This window comes from Poecilia formosa, unplaced genomic scaffold (assembly GCF_000485575.1).
Source record: "Poecilia formosa unplaced genomic scaffold, Poecilia_formosa-5.1.2 Scaffold300, whole genome shotgun sequence".
NCBI classification, from domain to species: Eukaryota; Metazoa; Chordata; class Actinopteri; order Cyprinodontiformes; family Poeciliidae; genus Poecilia; species Poecilia formosa.
Genome location: NW_006800239.1, coordinates 404,523 through 431,065, shown reverse-complemented (window position 1 = coordinate 431,065; position 26,543 = coordinate 404,523). Strand labels below are relative to the sequence as shown.

General features: G+C 35.1%; 1 protein-coding gene and 1 pseudogene across 2 annotated transcripts in view; one reads left to right on the top strand and one right to left on the bottom strand.

Moving 5' to 3' along the window:
• Positions 1-4,313: 4,313 nt before the first annotated feature.
• LOC103152103 (heat shock 70 kDa protein 12A-like) lies at positions 4,314-8,388 on the bottom strand (annotated as a pseudogene).
• An 11,109-nt stretch (positions 8,389-19,497) lies between these two features.
• Positions 19,498-26,543, top strand: part of LOC103152102 (uncharacterized protein PFB0145c-like) — a 16,148-nt gene continuing 9,102 nt past the window's right edge. Inside the window, exons 1-8 of one of the 2 annotated variants that reach the window (XM_016660882.1) lie at positions 19,498-19,601; positions 19,685-19,768; positions 21,483-21,596; positions 21,786-22,064; positions 23,845-23,880; positions 24,601-24,647; positions 25,262-25,292; positions 25,725-25,772. In XM_016660882.1, the coding sequence (XP_016516368.1) occupies positions 19,582-19,601; positions 19,685-19,768; positions 21,483-21,596; positions 21,786-22,064; positions 23,845-23,880; positions 24,601-24,647; positions 25,262-25,292; positions 25,725-25,772 (659 nt within the window). In that variant the 5' untranslated portion in view covers positions 19,498-19,581. The remainder of the gene's footprint in view (positions 19,602-19,684; positions 19,769-21,482; positions 21,597-21,785; positions 22,065-23,844; positions 23,881-24,600; positions 24,648-25,261; positions 25,293-25,724; positions 25,773-26,543) is intronic. The other variant, XM_016660883.1, reaches the window with a different exon arrangement.

Sequence of the window (26,543 nt, the reverse complement as noted above, 5' to 3'; positions counted from 1 at the left end):
GTTAATGTCAAGTTGTCATAACAAAGACATTTTGAATAATGTCAACTTTGTATTAAAAGTGTCATAATTTACCAAATGACGCTTTATGACAACAGTCATAAATATTCATGAAGACTTATTCATGTTCATGACATGTGTTATGTCATTTTTATGACAGTGTCATGACAGTCTTATTCACCCCCTTCAAATAAAGTGTTACCAATGAATCTTAGTCTGTTCAGTCTGGATGAAGCACCAAAGAGGAGCAGCAGCAGCTTCATAACCATGCCTGTTTTGGCCTGATCTAGAGAAAGCTGTGTGAAAAGGGCTGTGGACAATTAGAGATGCTGGACTCACCTCTGACCTTTGATCTGGCTCTCATCTTCCCCACACAAAGTGGTTTTAGAGGGAGGGACTTCCTCCTTTCTATCCTCACACTGATCCATACTGTCACATCACTTTCTACCTTCACCTGCAGAGGAAACACACCTCATTCAACTGCACATCAACTTTGATCATCCTTTACATTATTCTTCTCTGCTTTATATAAATGTCAGGTGAATGTAGTCAGACACTGGCAGCATGGGTGGGCAATGGGGGGCATTGCCTGCACACAGTTACCCATGCCCCCTGGAATGGAAGCTATTTCTATCATTTTTACCTCAGAGTGGCCAGCTTTCTATTATTCATATCTCGATTTGATGCAGTAGAAGCTCCTGCACTTCCTGTATCAGTCTCCTCTTTCTCCTGTACTGTTTTCAGCAGTCTCAACTGCTTAAGACATGTTGCAACGTGTCTTTCTGAGCCACCTTAAAATGCAAAATGAGTGCCAAGATGCTCACGCTGGTATTTTACCTGTGCAGCAACAACGTAGACCTGCTGCACAGAGTAGCACACTGGTATGTGTTGGAATCATGGCAGCAAACCAGCAAAAGACAAAAACCTTTGCATATATTCCCTACCCCCAAACTAATCAATGAGTGGAGTAATGTTTAGATCCTGGTATTAATGTTAGCTAAATGATGACTAGCTAATGACAATAAATCACAGTAAGCTTGTTAACAAGAATAGGCTACTCATATTGTTATCTATGTTCAAAAGTGGGTTGTGCTGGTTATATGTATTTACTTGAGTAACTTTTTGGGAGGGGGAAGATGCTCATAAGAGTTGTTTTACTGTACAGTACTTTTTTTTTTTTACTTGAGTAAATTGATTTTACATTCAAAGAAATAGACTTAAATTGTAAACCTTGGATCTCTGTAGCATGAGCTGTTCATGCAAATTTGAGCATAATCATTCAACATGAAACATGTCATTGTTTATATCCTTATTTTTTGTGTTAATAAACATGTTTATTTTATTTGAAATGTTACATAAGATTTTTATCATGTTTTTATATGAACGTAAAAGCTTGTTTAGTCTTCTCCCCATGCTAAACCTTTGTTCATTGTGTTTTTCTTTCACTTTATCAATAATTTAATAATCCTTTAGATTAGCTTTCAAACATCAGAGAAATAAAACTTTGAGCTAAATTTAGATGTGAACATTTTCTTTAAACAGAGAACAGAAACAAGTAGGTAAGCTCCTATAGACAAACTTCAAGTTGAAAACAAAGTAAACTTACAGTTTGTTCAAACGATCCAAAGAGCTGAAGAACATCTGAACAACAGATTGAAACCCAACAGAACCGTAGAACCAGACTTGTGCCACACTTGTGCAGCCAGAGACACAACAGAACTGGGCTTTTACTTGACTTTAAAAACTCAGAGTTCAAAGTTAAGGTGTGATAAATGTTACTTATCTTAAAAAAGCCCATATTACAGACTGGTGCACATGATCTGGGGGAAATCAAAAGCAATAGAGTGTTTTATAGTCACCGTGTCTCTTTATGGGTTTCAGAACACACACAAACAGCTTCCTGTATCTGGAATTTTTATGTTTGATCATTCCTGGAATACTTTGAATCTTCAAGCAGCAGAATGGCTATGAGCACATTCTGCAGTGATACCTTTTATTCAGGATCACTTCAGGCATAAAGGCTCTTAGCTATGATATACAACACCGATGTAATGTCTTTTTTGAAACCATTAAAGAAAAAGAACATGAACATATTAACCACATAATGGTCCATAGCCAATATCATAATGGCCAGCTATTTTAATAAGCAACATGTAAATAACATTAAAAATGTTTCCAAAAGAGTGAATATCATTTAGGATAGCCTTAATAGTTTGGCAAGGGAATGTCAGGAGTTTTAGCATGTGTAATTGTGACTTCAAGTTGTCAAACGAGTCTGGAGAGATAACACCTACACTTTGTTCACTTTTATATTCAAGGCAAAACATGTGTTAGAAAATGATGTCTCTTACCACATATGTTTTAGTATTTTATTGTTATGTGAAACAAGCCAGTTTTATTGCAGGTATGTGACATTTTAATGACACAACAACCTTCAGAGAGGCTGTAATGTGTTTGCATCATAAACATTTATCTGATGTTAAGTTGTTTACAGTAAAATAGATGAGGTCTGCTGGTAACCTGTAAATAATTGAACAGAATAAAAACTGTTATACAGTTATACACCAAGTTATACAGTTCCCATCAGATATGGACTGGTCAAAAGGTCAGTTTGTGTATTCTCCCCAATGCTTGTCAGTGCAAATGTAAAAGTTAAACGAAATATGATATGACATATGAAAATACCCCTGGATCTATTTTTAAAAATGCTTTGTGGTTCAGAATGTGAGATATAGGATCTCATATTACAACTAATTTGGCCAACCTTGTAGAAGAATATAATTTTGTTAATAGTTAATAATTATGTTGTTTGGCTGGTTTGCACTAAGGTATGTTTTTATCAAAAAGAAATGTATTTGTCAAATGGAATGCAGCAGTGCCCAGGACCCTCCAACATTGGCCCAAATAAAGCACACATAAACAGAGTCTGGTGCGATGATTTGTTTTATTAATAGCAACCTTTAATTCTCCATTAACCTTTGACTACAGTGTGAAACTAGTGATTTTCTGGCTTTGACAGGCAGCCTGTTAATTAGTTTGAACACTGCTGCGACCTAGTGACCAGAGGCTTGTTTATCAGTTAAACATGAATAAAGACAATTATAAAGTCTTGCTTCTCCCCTGATACTTCACCAAGGCCCCCTAGTGGGGGCGTGCCCCAGTTTGAGAAGTACTGAACTCGTCTAAGTCTTCTTTTTATTCTTCATATCTTGCTCCTATGGAGGAGGACCCAAATGGAAGAAAAAGGAAAGCACAATATTTTTCTAGTAAAAATATATTCAAGAAAAGTGGATATGTAAGCAGCAAGAGCCATAACATTATAGTATGAACCAACAATCAGAACCAACTGGCATGACGGCAAAAGGATCTAACAAGGAACAAGAAGGTGAGAATTATTGGACAAGCTGGAGAGCTTACAGAAAATGACTCAACCAGAGTTCACTACAATAAACAAGAGGAAATAACCCAATGGAGCAGGACTAAAAATGAAGAATGAAACCAAAAAACATTGCAACAAATCTCCAACTCCATAGGATTGTGACACCTAAATATCATAATGTGGTTTTCATAAACCCATTTACACTTATTTAGGCTTTCATTTTTACTTGATAAAAAAATGGATCAAAACATTGTGAGATTTTTGAAATACAGAAGTCTTGTCAGTCTTGTTTGCATGTGTGTGTCTATATACATATAGATGTATTCATTCAAAGACTCAAACAGTGATAAAGTGTCAAATCATTTTTATGGTTTCTGAATATTTTGCATGCCATAAAATTGATTATGACATTATTCCATGGATACTGGCCTTTTATTCTTCACATTAGTCTGTATTTTGCATCGTTTTGCTTTAATGTCAATGACACTCAACAATGCTCATTTATAAAGCAGAACAAATTCAAGAAGTACTACTTCTCTGAATGATGCTAAAACCTTGTTCACATTTTATTGTATTGCTTTTACATTCTGTCAAGACAGAAGTGGCCATCTTTGAACCAATGAAGAACAAACTAAGTAATTTATTGTTTGTCACATTATTTTCCCTCCACACCAAATTTAAAATGAACTGTACTCATTTAATTTCTATAGAGGTTTCTTGAGTGTACTTCATTTATTTGGGAAATAGGAGCAAAGTTAAACTAAAACAGAAAAACTAGTCCAATGAGTTATTTCAAAGCTCAACAGTTTTGTTTTGTTTTTTCTGTAAGCATAATTAATTTGTCATGAAGTTTAAGTTGACTGTACATTTTAAGCCTGACTCTCTGTCAGTGCCTGTTGCTCTCAGTTCTGTGAAGCCAAATTTTATTTCTAGGTCAATCAAACGGTCCATTCCAAGTGTTGTATCAAGTGACTCAATAACAAATGAGCCAATTTTTTCCACACCTGCCTCATCTACATACATGGGATTTTTTTTTCTTTATCCGATAAAATGCAAGAATTACTTGTGTTTGGTCTCTTTCTAAAGGATATGCAACCTTTCTGGCTTCATTCCAACCAATATCCTCATCAATTTCAATCAGTTTGCCAAAAAGATCACCACACAAGATGACACCATCTTTATTTGTGTATTTCTTGTCCTCTTTGTGCTTCAACTTATCAAACTGTTCTGAGAGACCTATCCCGAAAGTATAGCCACTTTTTCTTGATGCCACTGTGCCTTGGTTTCTTCCAAACTCAACAGCTCCCTTCATAATGGTTTCTTGGGGCCTAAATGGACACAGAACTTTGCAATTGTCAATAAACTCATCAGTAATGTGTTTCTGTAGAATCTGGCTTTCAGCAAAACCTCCCACTAACAGAATGTATTTAATGCTGCATATTTTGCACAAGATTTCTCTGAGACTGTTAGTGATGCTCCACAGACTCTCTTCAAAAAGAGATCTTAGTCTCTTCTTAAATATTTTTGATTGATCCCTCATCATAAGATGCTCCTTGGACTCGTTTAAAGTATTCTACTATGTCCTGTTTTTTTCTGATCCATCATTATTAGATTCAGTGGACAGATGATTTCTATATAATCATCGTTCCTTTTGAAAATTGTGAAGTCACACATAATTTTCTGAACCTCACTGGGATATTTTTCTTCATACTCGTTCCAGACGTCAGGAGAGAATATGTCTCTGAGGAACTCTTTAAATTTTCTGTCCACAGTTTGTCCTCCCAGATTGTTCCCAGAGGTTTTGTGCAGCTCCTTCAGAAATCCTCCTTCAAGGACTTCATGAACAGTGATGTCAATGGTTCCTCCTGAAACACACAGAGGAGGTTGTGAAAAACTGACTGCTGTTTATACTTTATGTTCAAATTCTCTTTCTTAATCAAACTTTCTTAATCAAACTGTCACCAACAAAACATGGATATTAAAATGTATGAGTCTCTGCTATCAGTGTGCTTGCCAATTAGTGGTTATTATAGATGTATAGCAAAATTGTAAGTTTTAGCCCAACTCTTATTCTGTTTTACAGCTTTGGAAATAAATTTAACAACTGCTGAACTCCTTTGAACAGCTTTTTCTCAGATTTTCTCTAATTAATGCTGATTTAATTTTCAGTTTTATTCTATGAACAATGGATGGATAGAATAAAAATAGCAACCATTTATTCAGATTTATTTACTAATCCACGGTCTACAAATAGATACAGTTCTTTTAACATCTAATCATAAGATATCCAAATTGAAAAACACTAGGACCACTTTTTTTAAAGATATTTTTTGGCTCTAGTGGCCTTCATTCATTCAGTTGAAAGGACAGTGGGTTGTGAGAGAGGGGCAAGACATTCAGCAAAAGTCAAAAGGCCAGCACTCAAACCTACTCAGATCACAAAACTCTGTTACATGAATGTCCAAGGCTTCCATTTTTGTAACAGCTTCTGTGTGCTCTGACAGAAAAGTGTCTGTCCTACAGCAACTCTAAAAATATTTCAAGAAAACCAACAGATGGGGCTAACATGATTAAATATGTTGACTGTAGAGGACAATGTGTAACCATGAGGGAGAGTTAAAAAAAAATCAACCATTTATCTTCCTGAAAAAGAAGAAAAACAAATTTCACACTAATGAGTTCTTCCTTTCTAGTTTCTTTCAAACTTTGGGGCGCTTAGAGGGAAACTGAGGGAAAACCATAAAGATTATCAACATAATGTTTTCACTTCCGAAAAGAGCATATATTCATCTAAAAACATAAAGGTAATGGTGAATATTATGACTGAAACTAGGGTTTCCCCCAATGTATTATAAATCCAGTGGTACACCATGCTTTTCTTGATCTATGAAGTTTACCTCAGAGCAGATCGCGTGCCTCCTTTCACTCAAACTGGACACAGGTTGATCTGTATGAATATTTACATGAACCCCCTGTGAGGAATTATGTTTCTTTGGAGAACTCCACATCAAGGTAAGAGTTTAAAACCCAATGTTGCTCTAATTGCACAGCTCTATGTGAACCGCAGGAATAAACATACCCGCTTTCAGAGGTGTGTTTTGAGGTCGCGGTGAGAATAATTTATTTTTGTGAACAAAGAATTAAGTGGGATGTTTACATCTCAACACCCTGCCCAGCATGTGGCTCTGTCTTCCCTGTAACGTTTATGTATGTGCTCCCAGTTGGCCGGTGTGTCAGTGGTTAACAAACCAGCACTAACCTCATCATGCAAGTTCAGCCTGGTGAGAAGCTTTTGTGCTCGCCTCATAGTGATGCATCACACTGGTTTTATATTATTTTATTATTTTTAGTATTTTTTGGGTACACTATGCATCAAACCACATCAAATGCTTTGTCCACTTGGTCACTGAGTTAATGTGTGCAGCCATGCGGAGACCTGAAAATCTGGTCCCATAAACTCCAGCGACCAAAAAAGTTTCTGTGGCTCTTATTAAAAACTCAACAAACACGAAATGGAAGAGCTACTTAAGCCACATTAGCAGCATTACATTAAATCTCCTGTCTGTTGTGCATCTCTGCATGCACATATACATATATATGTATATACCTATACACAAATATATATTGTAGCACCCTCAAGGATTTTGGCATGACAGATTTATAAAACGTTTTTTTTTTTTTTGGTTTAGACAACCCTTGAGAACTCCTCACAACAGAGAACAACAACAAAGTACCATATCAGGACAAATTCTTATACTTTATAACTAACAGTTAAACACAGAAAATAAGCATAAACTAAACAGACCTCATGACTTCTCAGAGGTGCTAAATAATCCTTAATGGTTGTGTTCTCTTCTCCTTTATTGTTTCTCTTGCATATATCTTATATTTATCTTCAGTTTTCACCTTTCTTTCTGTGTATCTAACCATCAGTTGTGTCCTGCAGATAGTATGTATCTTACAGTTTGTGTGCAACTTAAGTATAAACAAATGTATCTTATAACGACTCATATGGACTTAAATATAAACAAATATATCTACTTACTACTTGTATGAACTTAAATATGAACAAATTTAGCTTATATTTTACTACTGTGTAATAGTTGGAATGTATGGTCATTGTTTTAACATTCAAGTTGCATATGGTTTGTTTCTCAATCTGTGGTGTTGTACAGTACAAATGTATGTATGAATTGTGGCACTCATGCGGCAGTATTTTTCTACATGTCTCTAGTTTATGTAGAGATAGATTTGTAAGTGCTAAATGTGTTTGAGGTTTATGCAGAAGTATTATTTTTCTGTGGCATTATGCCTTCTGAAGCTGCTGCCCCCGCGACCCGATCCCGGATAAGCGGAAGAAGATGGATGGATGGATGGATGGCATTATGTCTGCCAACGAGGGTAAGATGAAAGAATGAAAGAAGGTGGAAAAGGTAGATACAACTTTTTAAAGTAAATTCAGAAGTCTCTTAGTTAATGTTTTTATGTACTCTTACAGCAAATATTAATTCCCATAATTCATGAGATATTGCTGAATTACATTTGAACCAAGTGTACTAGAAGTAGAAAATGAGCAGAATATGTTTGGTTTCATAGTCAATGCTAACTAATGCTAACTATGTTAGGGGAAGTAAAATGTGTTTTCCCAAATAATGTGACCCAAGGAACTACCAGAAGAAGTTATTTATTCTAACCACTGAAAATGTTGCCACATTTTTTTGGAAACAGGTGCTTCCAAACATAAATTGTTACAAATAATTACATCATCACTTTAATTCAAATAAAATTCTAATAAACTCCTCATATTCATTTAAAACAAACACCATTGAAAATGTCAAACCTCCACAATCAACAATGATGTATTGAGTTCCTGGAGATTGGTCCAGTTTGCTTTCACCTCTGTTTTCTGCTATGAAACCCTCAGATGGTAGTTTCTTACAGTAAACTGAAGCTGCTTCTGGTTCCAGAGCAAACACCAGATTGTTTAGAGCTGTCACAATTCCTGCCTGCAAGAAATAAAAAAAATAAGTATGTTGTGTAACAATAAGCAGATGTTACCACTGTGGTGTCTAACAGTCTGTGGGTTACCTGGTTGCAGCTTCTCTCATGAACTGTTTGGCTGAATGATCCCAGATGGCAGGAACAGTCAGAACCCAAGTGAAGTCAGAGGCTGTGAACTTCATTCCTTCAGTGTTTTGCTGAATGGTTTTCAGTGCGTCTTATTTCAGGAATCTAAAAGCTTCTGCAAAAACCTTCAGAGCCTTCATTTCTCTCCCATTGGCTGCTTTAATTGTCAGGTCTGTGGTAACTATCTGTGGATATTTGATAATTGCATTCATTTTAATTCATGTCAAAGTTTCAACACAAGTAAATTCTTCCAATTTTTTTTATTCTTCCAATTTATCTATAGTTAAACATACCCCTTGTTTGTTTCCATCTTTTTGTGAGCTATAAGTTCAAATGTCTATTTGTTGTTTCTTCACAAACTGTTTTATGCACTTACTTTGTCTCTACCTATAAAATGTGTTCTTACTGATGAATGCAATTTTTATGAATTAGAAAAAGGTACGTACAAAAGTCCCACCCCTTCAGATGTGGTATCATTGAAAAGCCCTAAATGTCCTCTCCAGATACCAAAATGAATTAATTCAGTAGAATGTAGGGGGTGGGAGATATTCAAGTTTAGAAATGTCCTCTACAGAGGACAAAAATGAACTACTGGTAGTCAGGAGGGTATAGCGACATCTTAAAGCAATCAAAGAAGAACTTTGCTCTGGAATCTCTGCCTGAGTTCTTTAAATAAGTCTGTCTGGCTTTGTATCCAAAGCTGACAAACTGTTGATGTTCATCAAACAGGATGCAGGTTGGAGTCTTTGGGGTTTCTAGTCCAACTTCTTCACCCCAAAACTTCACATGGGGGTCTACTTCTTCTTCTCTGGATGTCAAACTGAAGGCATATCCACTGTATGTGGTTCCAAAATCTATACTTATGATGTAAGATTCCCCCATTGCTGGAACAGGTCCTGCAGGTTTTGTTGTGGAAAAGAATCAGTAACTCAGAGGCAGGAACTGTTTCAGGTAGATATTTATATATAATCTCAAAGGGCAGGACTGACTGGAAGTCTAACCCTCCATGAAGCAACATTTTGATTAATATGAATGTCTTCTGGCTGATGCATTCAGGTTGAACAAGACAAGGAAATTGAGATAGATGTAGGCCTGATTTTAAACAGAATTATAGAATGAAATGTTTACATAAACTAGGCTTACAATTGATTACAAATATATGTCACTATCAATCCATAGATCTTTTTAATTATCAGCCACATAAATAATTGGGAGAGGTAAAGTATGGAAAAATTATGAAGTGTTCATAGCTCAGCAAAAGACCTGATAAGAGCAAAAGGCTGAGGTTACAACTGAAATATAGCTTTAATATTGGTTAGCAGTTGGTGACTTTAATGGGCCAGATTTTACATTACAGAAATTTGATTTAAATATTAAATTCATACAGCTGAATAACCCCCAAGGGATACATTAAACTACCAAAGCACATTCCTATGAATAAGCAATGGTGATTCAGTGGGGGGAAAAGTAATCTTTGATTTATACATTTGTGAATTAAGAAAGTTATCTATGTCCTCAATCCAACATATCAGCACTTATTCTATCACTACTCATTTAGTGAGAGAATATATGATTTGATGGATGGTATCACAACTATTTATTATTATAACTATTTATCATTATAACTATAACTATTGATCATTTTGAAGAGTTGAATAAATGGATGGCACTCATCCCAATCCTCGTCAAGAACTAAATTAAATATATCATTTTTACTTTAAAATAACCTATAGGTGATCATAAAGAGTGCAAATGTTAACCAGTGTTTTAGAAATGTTTAGTAAATTCAGCAGGAAAATTCAGGTTGATCCATCCTTGTTTTTATGTTTGTTTTTTTTGAACAGATCTATATTAGAGCAGGGAGAAGATAACTGGACTTCAGCAAACTGTACTGAATCTCAACGAACATTGATTGACACGTTTACTGTCATCTAATATTATTAGAAGCATCAATCAATCTAACAATATTAACGTGCTAATATTACATAATGCAGTAGAATCAACCTACATATTCTAACCTAAAAGCCTCTCTCCCACAGAAGAGAGGCTTTTAGTTCACAGCTATCGATTTGGCACACGGAGAACAGAGAATGACAGCAGAAATCAAAAAATATTTAAAATATTTCAACTTTATTTTGTTGCAGAGCAAGCTCAGCAGATGCGCAGTTCCAACAGGTGTTTTGCTGAAACAAAACACCTACTGGAATTGATTCTGGATAGTCTTATAGAGCTGAGTGATACATGTGAAGTGGAAGCTCAGAAGCTTGGAGACAGCAGCTCCAAGTAAGAGCTGCACCTCGAAGGTGGTTCTATGTGCAACAACACCCTTTGCACACCTGAATTGTTGCCATGGACATTAAATGATTTTTCAAACATGCATGGAAGAATCAGGCCACATTACAGGTATGTTTATGATGAGGGAATACCATTATAATATGACATAAATGTAACCCAGTATTAAAAACACAAGCGAGAATGAATAGATATTGATTTAATATCTTTTTCTATAGTAAGATTTAAAAAGTTATAAAGTTAATGATAACTTCATATATATGTTCATAAATATATGCAAAATGTGCTAAAAATCTTTAAAAACTGCAGTACGCCTTTAGTGTTCATTTTTAGTGATTACTTAAACAAGCAATAGCAGGTACAGTTGGAATTCACATCAGCCATAAGGTTGATTGTCCCGCCCCTCCTACTGTGCCACTGAGATTTTTGAAAGCTCAGAGCTACAGGTTGCTCCTGCTAAAAGACAGGAAGATCTTGTAAAATTCGATGAAGAATATTAAAATCAGTAAGAAAAACAATGCTGTAACGGCTCTGCAAAATGTACAATTCAAAATAGTACATTTATTTTTATTAAATCCCAGAAAGCTTCCGTTGTGGCTGAAGAAAATCTCCAGGTAGTATCGTGTAGATCAGGGGTGCCCAAAGTTGGTCCTCAAGGGCCGGCATCCTGCGTGTTTTAGTTTTCACCCTGGTTTAACACACCTGAATCAAATGATGGCTCATTAGAGGCCTACAAAGAACTCTGACATACTGAAATGGTTGTTATTTCCACCAGAGAGAGAACTAAAACATGCAGAATGCCGGCCCTCGAGGACCGACTTTGGGCACCCGTGGTGTAGATACATCCATGAGTGATTACATGTGCTTAGTTAGCATTTAAATAAATTAAATTAGTATTCTTAGTCAGAATGTAAATGCAGGTATCTCAAATTACCATGCCGGATAGTGAAAATGTAGCATTGTCTAGTCAAAATTGTCACGCCCAGCTCAGAGGCGATGGCAAAAATGTTAGACAGACAAGCGGATCTATAGCAACAATTTATTTTATCTAAAAAATATGCTCTGGGAGAACTGCACAGCCAGTCAGAGAGAAGTGTAGACCAATGCTGCTCGTTCCAGCCTGGTCCGGAGGGTAATCAAGCAGGCCGGTGACTGACTAGATGTCTGCATTTATCAGCTGCCGGTGTGTTCAATTAACAGCCCATCTTCCTGCACTTAGTGGACTAGAGACACCTACTGGACAGGAGGGGGTTGTCACAAAAAGCATTTTTAGATATCTAGAACGTAATTACGGATAGTCAGACAAAACGGAATTTATGTTAAAACAGCTTGCCAAAGAAGGCTCGATTCTGTGTCAGATTTTCCTACCGCAGCACGGATAGATAGCTATGTCCATCTGTCGGTGCTACGCGTCCAAAACTGCTACCGTCATGTTTACAAACCAAAAACTATAGCAGGTTGTGTTAATGTTAAATATCATTTGAAAACATTATTTGAGTAACGGGGCTGAAGTGGAAGCTTAAGAGTTATGCTTAGCATAACATTGGAAACAATTTGCATGACAAAACCACAAGAATACCACTTCCTTCATCTGAAAATCCTACCTATTTAAAATTAAAAGCTATAGATCTATGCTCTAATCCTTTTATTAGAATATCCTACCTTTTTAAAAATATTTTAATAAAACAGTATCAGACGGGGAACAAGTTTCGATCTGAATTAAATTAAACACAGACATCTACAAATACAGTTCACTGCAAATCTTTTGAGCATGTATGTCAGACTTTATCAAATGCAGAGCACGTGTCCGCATTGTGCAGGTCACTGTACACCTGAAATGACAGAATATGCTTAATATACACTAATATTACATCCCTATTACAGCTTCAATCCTACATGTATTGCTACCAACATCTATTTAGCAAGGTTTAATTAAAAAGAAGAGTGTCATTAAACTATTTTAAAGTATAGGGACAAAATAGCCTACAAAACAATGTATTTTGTCCTGATTAACCGCCAATCAATTACTTTATAGTAGTGATATTGCAGACGGCAAACTAAAGTCATTTATAAATATGTTTGCAAGATACCTGTCATGTAAACTAAAAACATGAAGTAAAACAGCAGCTTATTGAAAGCCAGGAGTAAAATACATTAAATAAAGCTTACCGTAATGTTCAATGAAATAAAACGCATGAAACGAAACTTCCACAGGTAGGACATATTTATAAGAAATCTGCTAAGTAAGCAGTATGTGATGTAGCATCGATGTGCGCAGGCGCATTACGACCAGGTAGGGCGGATTTATGGGTAACACAAATAAGCAGAACACCTGTTCAACATATTATGGAGAACAGTAAAAAGGTTCTTAACATTATGAGGTGTTTAGCAGGGTTGACATGGGGTGCAAGTTTTCAATCACTTAAAAATATTTATGTGTCACTAATTCTATCAAAAATAGATAATGGGAGTATGGTGTACGGTTCAGCGGCTAAAATTAGGTTAAAAAAAAAGTGGTGTTATTCAAGCAAGGGCATTGAGAATTTGCTTAGGAGCAGTTAAATCAACTCCAATATGTGCTTTACAAGTAGAATCATTATGCATCAGAAGACAACAGATATTGGCTAATTATTGGATAAATTTAAAAGGACATAATGAAGATCATGCAGTTAAGAAAGTATTAGAAAATTGTTGGGAAAGAGAAAGGTACAAATTAATAGTTTTGGGTGGGTTGGGGATGACAGAGCAAAAATATTTAATGTATATTCTGAAGAATTTAGTCCAACAGTATTGTGGCTTTTGAGACCTACATTGACATGGAAATATATTAATGTAGACAGATCACTATCAAATATTAAGAAATATAATAGATATTTGCCAAGAATTTTATAATCAAACACAGAATAAATATAATGATTATTTGCACATTTATACTGATGGTTTGAAAGACCGTAAAAATGAAGCAACCAGTATAGCAGTAGTGATTCCTGAATTAAAGATTACTATTTCAAAAAGAACATCTAATTATTGGAGTATATATGCAGTAGAATTGTATGCTATTTTATTAGCTTTAGAATGGGTAGAGGATACTAATATAATAGTTTGTAGTGATTCATTATCTGCATGGTTGAGTATTTAAAAGGGATGTACAAATCAGGGCCATGCAGAGACCACTAAGGGGGCAGATGCTCAAAAAAAAAAAGGGCTCATCTAACCGCATTTTAGGACAGAATATTAAAGTCACACAGCTTTCAGAGTTTAATAAACAATGATAAATTACAAATTGTGAGATATACAGCTAGATTCAGTACATCTTAACATAACAGCTGCCTTGTAATATTAAATAAATTGTCCACTACCAAAAACTGCATGTTGATCATAGTAAGAACCTATTTTTTTTTTGTTGTTGTTGTTGTTCTTACCTGCGGTACTCGTTCTGACCCAGTTGGTCAACAATCCACTTTGGCTGCTTCTTTTTTGTTTCTGACATCTTTCTTTACGTGGCATCTTTGAATTGACAAAAGCAAAATATAATGAATTATGTTCAGAACACTATATTAAACCAAACTACCAATTATTTACTCTTGTGTTTAAACCAATATGTTTTTCAGTCCATAGCACAACATAATATTACTTAAAGTCTGGATTGAGTTTTTTCCCCTTCATTAATGACACACTTTTATTACATACATTATATCTATCTTGCTAATTCAGGGTGAGTTATTTTTAATTCTAAATGAATATCCTTGTTGGACTTTTATTTATGTGCTATTCACCTTCAAGATACATTTACCTAACGCCAGAATAAATGCAATGTACATTATGCAGCAAAGGAAATTAGAAGATATCCATTATGGACATGATAGGTTTTGGACGGGTGATGGACGGGAGAATTTTTTTCCTTGTTAATCTAACATTACTTTTTCATAGATTTTATTTGTTATTGGCTTTCAGGGCCCTGTGATGGCCTGGTGACCTGTCCAGGGTGAACCCTGCCTCTCATCTGATGGCTACTGGAGATGGGCACCACCAGCCCCCCTCACCACCCTGCAGGGATCAGTGTGTTCAGATCATGGATGGAAAGATTTTAAGGTAGTTTGTCTCTTTAAGTCCACACTTAAAACAGCTTCATAGTTATTGCCAACATCAACTGATTCTATGACATTGCTGACAATTTTTTTCTACTTCTAACATAAACAGGTCAAGAAGACGCCCGGAAATGTTTTTCCACCCCAGGCATCTGGTCCCAATCATCATCAGTTCTGATGATGTCACATACACAGCGAGTACAAAACGTCTTAAAATTGTATTATTTTTTTATTTGCCATTTTTCTGTCTTCTTTAAAATATGAATGTTTTCTCTGTTTAATTGCTCTATTGTTTTTTGTAGGTTTCTGTAAGGTGCAGTGAACGGGGATGTTCTGTCGTTGATCCTCACTTTCATGTTTTATTGTCACACTTAAGTTTTCATGTTCATGTGTTCACTTTAGATGTGTAAACTGATAATTTATGTAAAGTTCTTAAAGTTGTGAGTAAAATTGGACAATTCTAAAATGTTGGTAGTAAAACAAAATATTTGAATTACCTTGGGCATCTTGTGCAATTAATCTTTCCATGTAATTTTAGCGTAAAACAGTGTAAGTACTGTAGTGTAGTTATGCATGTCATGTGCAAAATATGAATAAAGACTTATGAGTAATTAAGATTATACTTTATTAGCAATAGCAGTAAATCAAAAATAAAAATTAAGTGTAATTTAAATACATTACTAATATATTAGTAGTATATTAAAATATATTAAAACTATATTTTTAATATAATTCTATGATAGAATTAGTACACTCAATATGGAATATTTCTCTTGAATACTACATGAAAAAAGTATACTAAGTACAACTTTAAGTTGTTCCAAAAAAGTATGTTGAGTATACTAAAGTATATTAAAAATTGTAATTTAATACTATTTAAATACTACTAAAGTATACTAAGCACATAAAAAGTTGTTCTAAAATAGTACAGTTTAAGTACATCAATCAAAGTATGCTAAAGTATGTTAAAATTTAGTATACTAAAGCATACTTTTTTTTTTTACTTGGGCACTGTGCGAGAAGCGACTACGTCATGTGTCACGGGCAAAAGGTCAAAGGTAACAAGGTGACCGGAGGGCTTATTATATTGTTTTTCTTGAAAAATACAAAAAAAAATAAATAAATAAATAAAATAAAATAAATTTAGTACATGTTATGTGACAGAGGGCTTAGAAAATGATAATAATAATAATAATAATAATAATAATAATAATAATAATTGACCGAAAGGGCACTTGGGAGCAAGGAGCAAAAGGGGCAGGTGCTCAAACCCCCCGTCTGCACATGCCTGGTACAAATAATCATCAAAATATATTATATGAGATTATGGCTGTTCATCAAAACTGTGAACAAAATAAAAATCTAATATTATTTTGGACTCCTGCTCATGTAGGTATTTTGGATAATGAAAGAACAGATAGGTTGGCTACGGAGGCAATTAAAAAAGAAGATATTGATATACCAGTAAAGTTATCTAAATGGCAAAAGTATAGTTTGGAGAGAAAGCAAGAAGATATGGAAAATTAGGTAGGATAATGAAATAAATGGACGACAATTATATAGGATACAAAATACAGTTGATGTAGTAAGGATCAGAGAAATAAACAGGAGGGAGAAGATAATTATAAATAGAATAAGAACTGGGCACAGTTTTCTAAATGGAACTCTTTTTAAGATGGGGAAACATCTTACTGATTTATGTAGTTGGTGTGATACTGTAGAAACGATGGAACGTGTTTTTATTAGTTGTAGAAAATATGCAAATCAAAGAAGATTATTAAAAACGGAATTAGGTTTTATAGGGAATTTAAATTTGAGAAATTGGTTGATCAGTTAAATAGTATTGAGGGGAAAAAGAAGATTTTTCATTTTTTTTAAAAATACTGGGATCATTATGAGAATTTGAGGTATAGATATTAGGATCCAATAGATGGCAGTAGTGCAACATTAATGGATGCAAGCTTCCGTTAAAACCTAAAGAAGAAAAAGAAGCGCACCTGTTCTGAGAGTTTCCTGATTCTGTTCAACTTTCGCTTCTTCTTGGTTGTGACGCAGATACGTTTTTACCGAATGAGCTTCATTTGAAGGTAAAATATTCGGTTTTTATTCGTTTGCCTATTAAATCAGTATTTGGCAGCCTATTTCAGCAGATATATTTTGACCCAGTTTTCATTTTTTGGAAAACAAAATGGTACCAGTTCAGGTAGGCACAAAAGAACGAACGCAAAAGGCAGCATCAGGGCCGACCTGAAAAAACAAAAGCAGCTGATTTATTTTCTGAATTTCATTTAAAAATATGACTGCAGATCATTTTAACGATCTCTGAAAATAAAATCAATGAATTCATTGGCGCGAGCCACTTCATAAATTCAGATGGTTAGAACCGATTACGCCACGGCATACTTTACAACTATTATAACACGGATACTGTAATCAAATCATCCAGATTTAATCAGGACGATTTTAGCTTGGAAGTTATAGCTTTTTATTATTTTTTTTAACCTAACAATTATATCTTCTTTAGAATAACTGTGATGTTTAGATTAAAAAAGTAATCTCTTCAATAACTGGGTTGAAAGAGACGTAACCACGTCATTTATCTTTTCTAAAGTACTGGCAGTATGTTAAATTGTGAGGGGTTTTTTTTATTTTTTAAGTTTTCCTCTTTGTTCCAGATAATTGAACAAGATCAGTCAGGCTGTTCCCAAAGTGTTCATTCAACTTGTAAAAAAAAAAAAAAAAAAAAAACAGTACTTGCTTGAATTAATTTAGGAGACCTCTACCCATGCTCACGCTGCAGGGGAACAAACAAAGATGTAACAAGCACCAGTTCTTTGAGAGAAATACAAGTGTTGTACCTAGAGTTACTGGTGGAAGGCCTGGTTGTTAGAGGTTCTACTTTTTACGTATTGTACACAAAAACAAAACAAAATATAAATTATTTCACACTTATTATTTAGTTGTGACATATCCAGAAAGTATGGAGTGACTGGGTCTGTTTTTCTGTGCTGCTAAAATTCTTTTACTCATTAAACTCAATCATAAACATTGTGAACTTGAACACATGTTCAACTTCAAGTTTAAAATTTTTTTATTCACAATTTGCAAACTCCAAACGTAACATAACTAATTTTCTATCAAAACTGAACAAAACTGAAAGCGGAAATAAAATGCCTAAGTTTTTTCCGGTCGACAAGGAACTTTTCAATCTTGTTGTGTGTGACCAAGCCAGAATGAGAGAGCCTTATAGAACTAATGAAATGGCGAATTTGAAGAAAACCAAAAAAGTGTTCTTTAGGAATACCAAATTTTAACTGTAATTGTTGAAATGTCATGAGCACATTCTCTGTAAACAGATCTCCAATCACTCTCACTCCTCTGCTATGCCACAGGTCAAAAATGTTGGGCTTAAGGCCTGGGACAAAATCCTGGTTTCTTATGAGAGGTGTCAGGAGTGAGGAGCAAGGCCCACCTTCTGCGTGGTTCCAAATTCTCTGCCACGCTCTAATTGTTTTATAAATGATTGGATTATGTTTAATATCTCTTGATAGCTTCTTCATATCCCCGGTGGTGAGGCTCCACAAAGAAGCAGGCGGAGAGGCCCACGAATCAAGACAAGAGTTCGAGTTGAGATGAACCTGTAACACAGATGGCGAGCATGGCAAGTCCAATTGTAATAGTAGATGTTTGGCAAAGCCAAGCCACCTTTGTCAACAGGAAGCTGTAAAGCTTTGATTTTCTGTCGTGGTCTCTTGCCATGCCAAATGAATCTGGAGAATGCTCTCTCTATATCCGTAGTGACTTTTTTTGGACAGCCAAAGAGGTAACATTTGGAGGGGATATAAAAGCCGTGGAAAAATGTTCATTTTAATTAAACTTATACGCCCCATAAATGATAAGGGAAGGTCATGCCACCTTTCTAAGTCCCTCCTTAAGTATTTTGTTTTTGTTGTGCTGTTCCTTAATGTACACTTTGATTATTTTAAATATTTGTTCTGTAAAAATTGCATAAAAACGCCACTACTCTGTTTTTTCACAAATAGTTTAAATATAAAATAATTTTAAGTCAAATCCCGTTTATCTGTACAAGGAAGCAACAAGGCAGTTCAAAGTTCTTTACATAATAAAAATATCATTGAGTCATCAGTTATGAAACAAGCAATAAATATTACATTTAGTCAAATGCCATCAGACTCATCAAGTAGTTTGGTAAATTGTAATTCTGTGAATATATCTTTTTGTTTATGTCTTCAGATACCATTCTAGATTCATTTGAGTCAGTGTTAGACAATCTTAAAATTTATTTAAAAAACATTTTTAAACATTGGTTAACTTTGTTCAGGTTCAATCTGTTTATTGAACAAAACTTATGATAAATTATTTTTAAAATTTGCATTATTTTAATTTCTGAGGTTGATCTTAAGTTCAGCTGAATGGCTCCATCTAGTGGCTATTAGTAGAGGTGGAGCAGCTTGTTTTGCCTCTGACAACATTTAACTAATATGAAGCAGAGAAGAACCAATCAAAGCATCTGCTGATATTAACGCAGTGCCAATGTTCATATTGATTATAATAAACATTTAGATAATAATGTAATGTCTCTTCCTCAGATGAAGGTAGAACCTGTGTGTCAGCTGTGGTGAACTGAGCAGCCTGGAGAAGGGGTCGAGGAGAAAAGCTGCAACGACTCCAACTAATATGAACTACAGCAGTCGGAGGTCAGATCAGCATCTCAAATTGTCCAGGATGTTAGTGTTGTCAGAGCTCAACATTAAAATCACTAAACCATCTTTATTCATAGGGAACAACCAGAACCTGAATCGGCACCAAAACCAGAATGCGATGCAGAATCTGGTTGCAGCAGCAGAACAGCCCGGCGCGACAGGTCAGGGGTGAAGTTCTGCACGATGCTAGCTACAGCTCAGCACAGAGCAAGGGGGAGGGAGAATGAGCAGTCACATGAGATTGTGATTGACAGCACTAAAAACCCACCTCCTGCCTCTGATTGGTTGTTTCTAGCACTGGGAGAAGGCAGAGGAAATATTTTTTTCACAAATTAATTATCTCATACAATGACAGTTCGAACAAATATGTACAAAAATATTTTTTTTATAAAAGTTGCATACTGCAGCTTTAATTTCACTTAGGAGACGGGTCAGGAGGGACGTCACAACAGATATCTGTAATTTAAATGCAAGCTAAGGTAAAACAGTTTGGACTGGCTGCAGTCCAGACAGGAGGCTGTTTTTATTATATTTTTATAAAGATTGTTTGAATTTCTGTCAGCAACAAATATAGTGTTTTTGTTGTATAATTGTAAAAAGAGCAAAGACACAGAGAAATCCCTATGGATTCCCTGGAATGATGCTAACTAGGTTGTCATTGGATACAGTGTTGTTCACCTTTTTCACTGGGACAGGGGAAGGAAGAGGCTTTATGCTGGTATCGGAGCAAGTTAAATATATAAACATCTTAGTATTTCTTTTCCTTAATTCATTAAATGCTATGGAGGCAAACAGTAGTCTGTAACTAAGCTAACAATGCTAAATGGTTGATAATCTCAGACAGTCAACTCACCTCTCTTGGAGAAAAACTGTGTTACAAATTGGCACTTTTGTCTTTTTCTCTCTCTTATCTCTCTATTTTTTTAAACTTGACTATTATTTTTCTAGGCAGAAAAATAAAGTCAAGTCGTTCTTGTCTTCTACTGACTGCTGCTGAAAACGCGCTACGCAGGAACGAACCATTTAATGCAGATACGGAGAGTGTTCAGTGTAAATATGGATGTGCGCTTTTTGGTCTGGGAGGGGTAATATTTAATTTTTACTGCTAAAAACAATAAAAAAAAACTAACAGTAATTGATCTTTTTTTCTATTTCTGTAAAAAAAAAAATTATATATATATATAGTGGATGGCCTTCTGTGGTCAAGGGTCCTTAGAATTGTCATCACTTTCCCCCCTATACGGCGCCCCTGGTAAGGATAAGGAAAAGCTAAATATATATTTATGCTTTTATTTCTTATTATGCCAGTTTTGGTCCTCCATTCTGACTGACATCCAGTGGATGTAGACCTTTGACAGGTAGATATGATCAGGAGATGTGATCGGCTTCACGTGCAAGCATTTGCCAATCACCAATCTTCTGAAATTAATTAAATCGGTGCATATAAATAGGCTGGTCGATATCGGTTGCTGATAAATTGGTACATTCCTGGTTCTCATTGACTTGGTTCCTACTTATTGATGCTCTTTTCTTTGGAGAACTGAAACCGAGAACTGAAGGAGGAAGTCCTTTAAACTAACCCAATGTTTTAAATTTTCAACTATTCCTGATTTTATATTTTCTGTAATAATTAGTTCCAATGTTTTAAATTTTCAACTATTCCTGATTTTATATTTTCTGTAATAATTAGTTCCACATTTAATTGTCAAATTGTTTGTACTTTATTTATTTTTAGTGTTTGTTTTGTGATTGTTTTAATCTGTCTCCCTTGTGAAAGAGGTCTGGATCTCATTTTGTTTTAACTGGTTAAAAAAAAAAATGAACATTTCATATAAGAAAACAAAATGGATGTCAATAATATGTTTTCATGTTTAGGAGCCATCAAGGATCAGACTGTTCTTCATCTGGGTATAGCAGTGCGTCCTTTGGGAGCAACAGGTCAAAAAATAATGACTGTGACTTTAATAGTCACTCTCCATTTAACCCGGAGTAAGTTATTGCCAGAAACTGAAACCTTCACTATAATATGCATATATGGAGCTATAGTAGCCTGAACCTGTTCTGATTTTAGAATTAACAGATTCATACAGAAATACTTTATCAATTCATATAATTTCAGAGAAATGTTTCCTCTGACAATCTGAATTCTGTTTTCCACCGCAAATTTTAAACACGTAGGACTTTTGGAAAGATCCATGAGGCACTCCTCAAAAGCCAACAGGAGGTCATGCGGCAACATGAAGATGTATCACGCCAGCGGGAGGATTTATCACGCCAGCGGGAAGATTTATCACGCCAGCGGGAGGATTTATTACGCCAGCGGGAGGATTTCCTACGCCAGCGGGAGGATTTCCTACGCCAGCAAGCGGTTCAGCAGGAAGCCCAGCAGAAGATAATAAATGTGGGTGATGAACAACATTTGAGGACTGGAACGACTCATTCATCTGGATCAAAAAGGTAAAGTATTACTGAAAATACCCTTCACAAGTTTCTTTGAGAATCCATTTTTTTATATCAGATTTCAGTTCATCAGACACCAGAATCTCTTAAAATGTACCCCTTCTTTTATATCTTGTAACCCTTAGGAAAGGAAAATATATTTACTTATATATTACTGGAAATATATTGGAATATATTCTAATATACTGCGATGGACAGGCAACCTGTCCAGGGTGTATCCCGCCTCTCGCCCATTGACAGTTGGAGATGGGTACCAGCACCCTTCCCAATCCCAATGGGATAAGGATGTAAGAAAATGGATGGATGGATGGATGGATGGATGGATGGATAAAACGTTTTCTGGTGTATTATATGTTGAAAATACATTAAATTATGTATTGATGATACATATACAACATATTATTCATGTAATACATTGAAATATATTGCAAAATATTCAAATGATTGCCACTTTTCGTATATTGAAGTATACACTCACCGGCCACTTTATTAGGTACACCTGTCCAACTGCTCATTAACTCAAATGTTGAAATAGGCAATCACATGGCAGCAATTTGATGTATTTAGGGATGTAGACGTGGCCAAGATGGTCTGCTGCAGTTCAAACCGAACATCAGAATGGGGAAGAAAGGTGTTTTAAAAAAAACAAAAATCATCTTTTTCCCTTAAATGCTATTTAACTGATGAACAACATTCTCAAATTTCAATTCCCTGTTAAAATCTAATTCCGTTTTAATGGGCACTTTCTTCTTTTTTCCAATTTTGACTTCCAATGATTCACTTCATGGTAAAGAGCCCCCTGGTGGTTGAAGAAAAATCCACATATAAGCGGCTTGTTGTCCGGAAAATACTGTTTATGAAAAAATATCTGAATGCTCTATGGTATTGTTCGGGGGGCCAGACCAAATGTGGAGGCGGGCCGTAGTTTGGGGACCCCTAATTTATGAGGTTGTAGCTCGACAGAAGTTTGGACAAGAAATTGTCCAAACAATTCAGTTCCTTCGAGTCCCTTTCAAAGGGACTGAAAGGGTTTTTGTTTATATCAAAGAGCAACCTTTGGTGCTGTGTTTTTTGTTTCCTCTAAAACAGCAGTAATACTCTCCACAATGTAAGCCCTTTAGAACCAAAGTCATATTTCTCGTTTGTGCACAGAAATAAAGAAGGCAAATAAAGCTATTCTGATTCTGAGAAGAAAAGTATTATGTAACCAAGTAATGCAAGTACAACGGAGTAATACAGTTAAGATTATTTTTTTCTAATTGTTTTAAAGAATAGTACTCTTGGTGTGTTTAAACGTTGACTTTTTAGAAAGTAATGCAAATTGTCCTAAGAAATTGTCTCTCATTTTTATGGCATTTAGTAAATAGAACAAAAAATGGTAAGCCTAATTGGCCAAAAGGTTTATTCTGATTTCACGTCAGACAGTGTGAAATAACATGCATGTGTCTTTTGTGTAAGTAAACACACAAAAGACAAATGCAGTTTATATGGTTTCAGTTTATATACGGAAGAATTCTGAAATCTGACTGGTAAAGCTCAGCCGAATCAGGATCATATGACAAATAAAGCAATGCTACTTGAAGAAGAGTAGCTAAGGCGTCACCACAGAGACTTGAGAGGCTGAAGATTGCAGAATATTTGGTGAGAAAACACACGTGCAGGACAACAGACTGCAAACTTGTGCAGCCCTCACCACTGTTTCAATTCAGCATACATTTTATTTACTAAATAAATACCTTTCTATTCTATTTTTTAAAATAAATGTGTATTTTTACAGGATGGATGAAATGAATGAAGAACTTGAAAGAACAAGGTATGCATTTTTTATACTTTTATTCATTAAAGTCATAAATTTTACACTGACAGAAAAATAAATCTGTGTGAAGAAATATTCTATTAAAAAGTGTAACAGCTATGTTTATACTGTTTCATACAACACAATCTAAATGTCATACATTGCATCCATTGTGCGTGGACAAAAAAAAAATCATATTAGTTATATGCTTTAATGGTTTTTATGAACTGTAATTTTTTTGTGGTGAACAACCCTGAACCTTCTCTATTCCATACAGGGTCAAAATTACACACATGCACATGTGGCATGTGTTTATCAGAACTGGTAGGACATGGCTTAAAACAACGTTCCTCAGTTGAAGCCTGCTTCACCTGTTAAAAACAGTTTTGATGTATGTTTCAATCAATCAATTTTATTTACAAAGCAACCTTTATATTAAAGGCAGCTCAAAGTGCTGTGCAATTATTGTTCTCCTGAACTCCCTCATTGTGTTCAAGTTTCAACAATGTTTCTCCCTCAGATGGAGATAAATTGTTCAGGAACAACCCTGAGTTTTGAACTCATTGCAATATACATAGAGAAACAAGCTGATTTTTTTAGGTAATTATTTGGACATGAAGCATTGGCTTTTCAGCCTCACCTAAATCATCCAATCGCCTTGTCGTCTGCCGTCAGCCTATCGGCATCGGATTAACCCTATCATCACATAATTTCTGTATTTTCCAACTCCTTCCATAGGTTATCTCTGAAGCAGAAAGACGAAGAACTACAGTCACTTGAACAAGGTGCATCTCCTGCTAATTCCGATTTTGGCCAATAGATTTTTTTTTTTTTTTTTTTGGTCTAAATATAGCAAGAAAGTTACTCTGTTGGCAACAGTATGGTGGTTATTAACTACAAATGTGCAGACATGAACTGGTGGGCTAGTCTGTCAGTTAAACAGACTGGCAGAGCAAAAGAGGGCATTACTTGATTTTTAGATCTTTGCTGATGTAGGTAAGATTGATGGATACGATGGGCTTCACATGTAAGTGTTGGCCGTTCAACAATCTTACAAAATTAAGGATATTGGGGCCTATTTATCACCAGGCCAATTTATTATTGCACTTTTAGCTAAAACCATATTTCTTTATACTTGCGACCTTTCTCCATTCATCTATTCATCCATACAGCTATCCTCTTGAAAGAGAAAACCAAACCCTTTCAATCATCATGTGCAGCTCTTTTAGAAAAGTTTTTTTTTGTTGTTGTTGTTTTTTTTTGCTTACTATGGGACTGCCTTTGAAAAACGTGATAAAAATTAGCTATCTCTTCTTTTGCACATTTTTAGGTTGAACACCTTATAAAACTGTACTGTTTTGCCTCATATGTTTACACATTTTTATTGAAAATGTTTCAGAACTCAATAATATGATGAAGAGACATGCCAGGTAAGAGTCTTTATGTACATTTTTACTGAAACGGGTTTTACTGAAACCCGTTCCAAGAAGAAAGTTGATTTCTGAGAAATTATGTTATATGTTGTTGTCTTAAATTTTCATCACTTACTGTGTTTACAGGGATCATGTCCAGATTAATGCATTGCCCCATACAGCAGCAGTAGTAGTATTTATCATACTTTTCACAACTTGAAATATCATAAGGGGCACATGCAATATGCTGAGATAGTAAGCAGTCTGTCTGTCCGATTCTGCTTTAAAGTTTTTTTATGCATGAGTGTGTTTAATTGAGGGAAGGAAAAACTCAATCTTTTGTTTTCTGGACAAAAATATATACAAGAAAAAACACAATGTTTTAGTCTGCATAACTGAATCATAGAAATTATTGTTTAATATCGAAAATGTTTTTGCTTTTTTATACAGCATGAAAGAGATGGAGGAGTTCTACAAAAATAAATTAAAAAATTACGAGTAAGTCATTTTTAAATCAATCAATCAAATTTTATTTGTATAGCACATTTTAGCAGCAAGGCATTTCAAGGTGCTTTATATAATTAAAATAAAAACAGCATGTGACATTGAATAAACAGTGAGAAAGAGAGAGATTTTGAAAAAGATTAAAAAGATAAAAACATTAAAACCTGCACCCCTTTTAGGACTTCAGTTAAATGTTGTTTAACTGGGGCTCTAACCCTCTGGGACTTTACTCAAAAACACTGTTTGACAAGGACTCCAACCTGTTGGTTTTTCTTTGAAACGCCGTCAACTGGGACTCTAAACCCCGTAGGACTTTAGTTAAACGTTGTTTAACTGGAACATTTTCCAGGGGGCTTTACATCATTAAAATGTAAACAGTGAGAAAGAAATTAATAAATAGATAAAAACATTAAAACCTGCACCCCTTTTAGGACTTCAGTTAAATGATGTTTAACTGGGGCTCTAACCCTCTGGGACTTTACTCAAAAACACTGTTTGACAAGGACTCCAACCTGTAGGTTTTTATTTGAAACGCCGTCAACTGGGACTCTAAACCCCGTAGGACTTTAGTTAAACGTTGTTTAACTGGAACATTTTCCAGGGGGCTTTACATCATTAAAATGTAAACGGTGAGAAAGAAATTAATAAATGGATAAAAACTAAAGATAAAAACATTAAAACCTGCACCCCTTTTAGGACTTCAGTTAAATGATGTTTAACTGGGGCTCTAACCCTCTGGGACTTTACTCAAAAACTCTGTTTGAC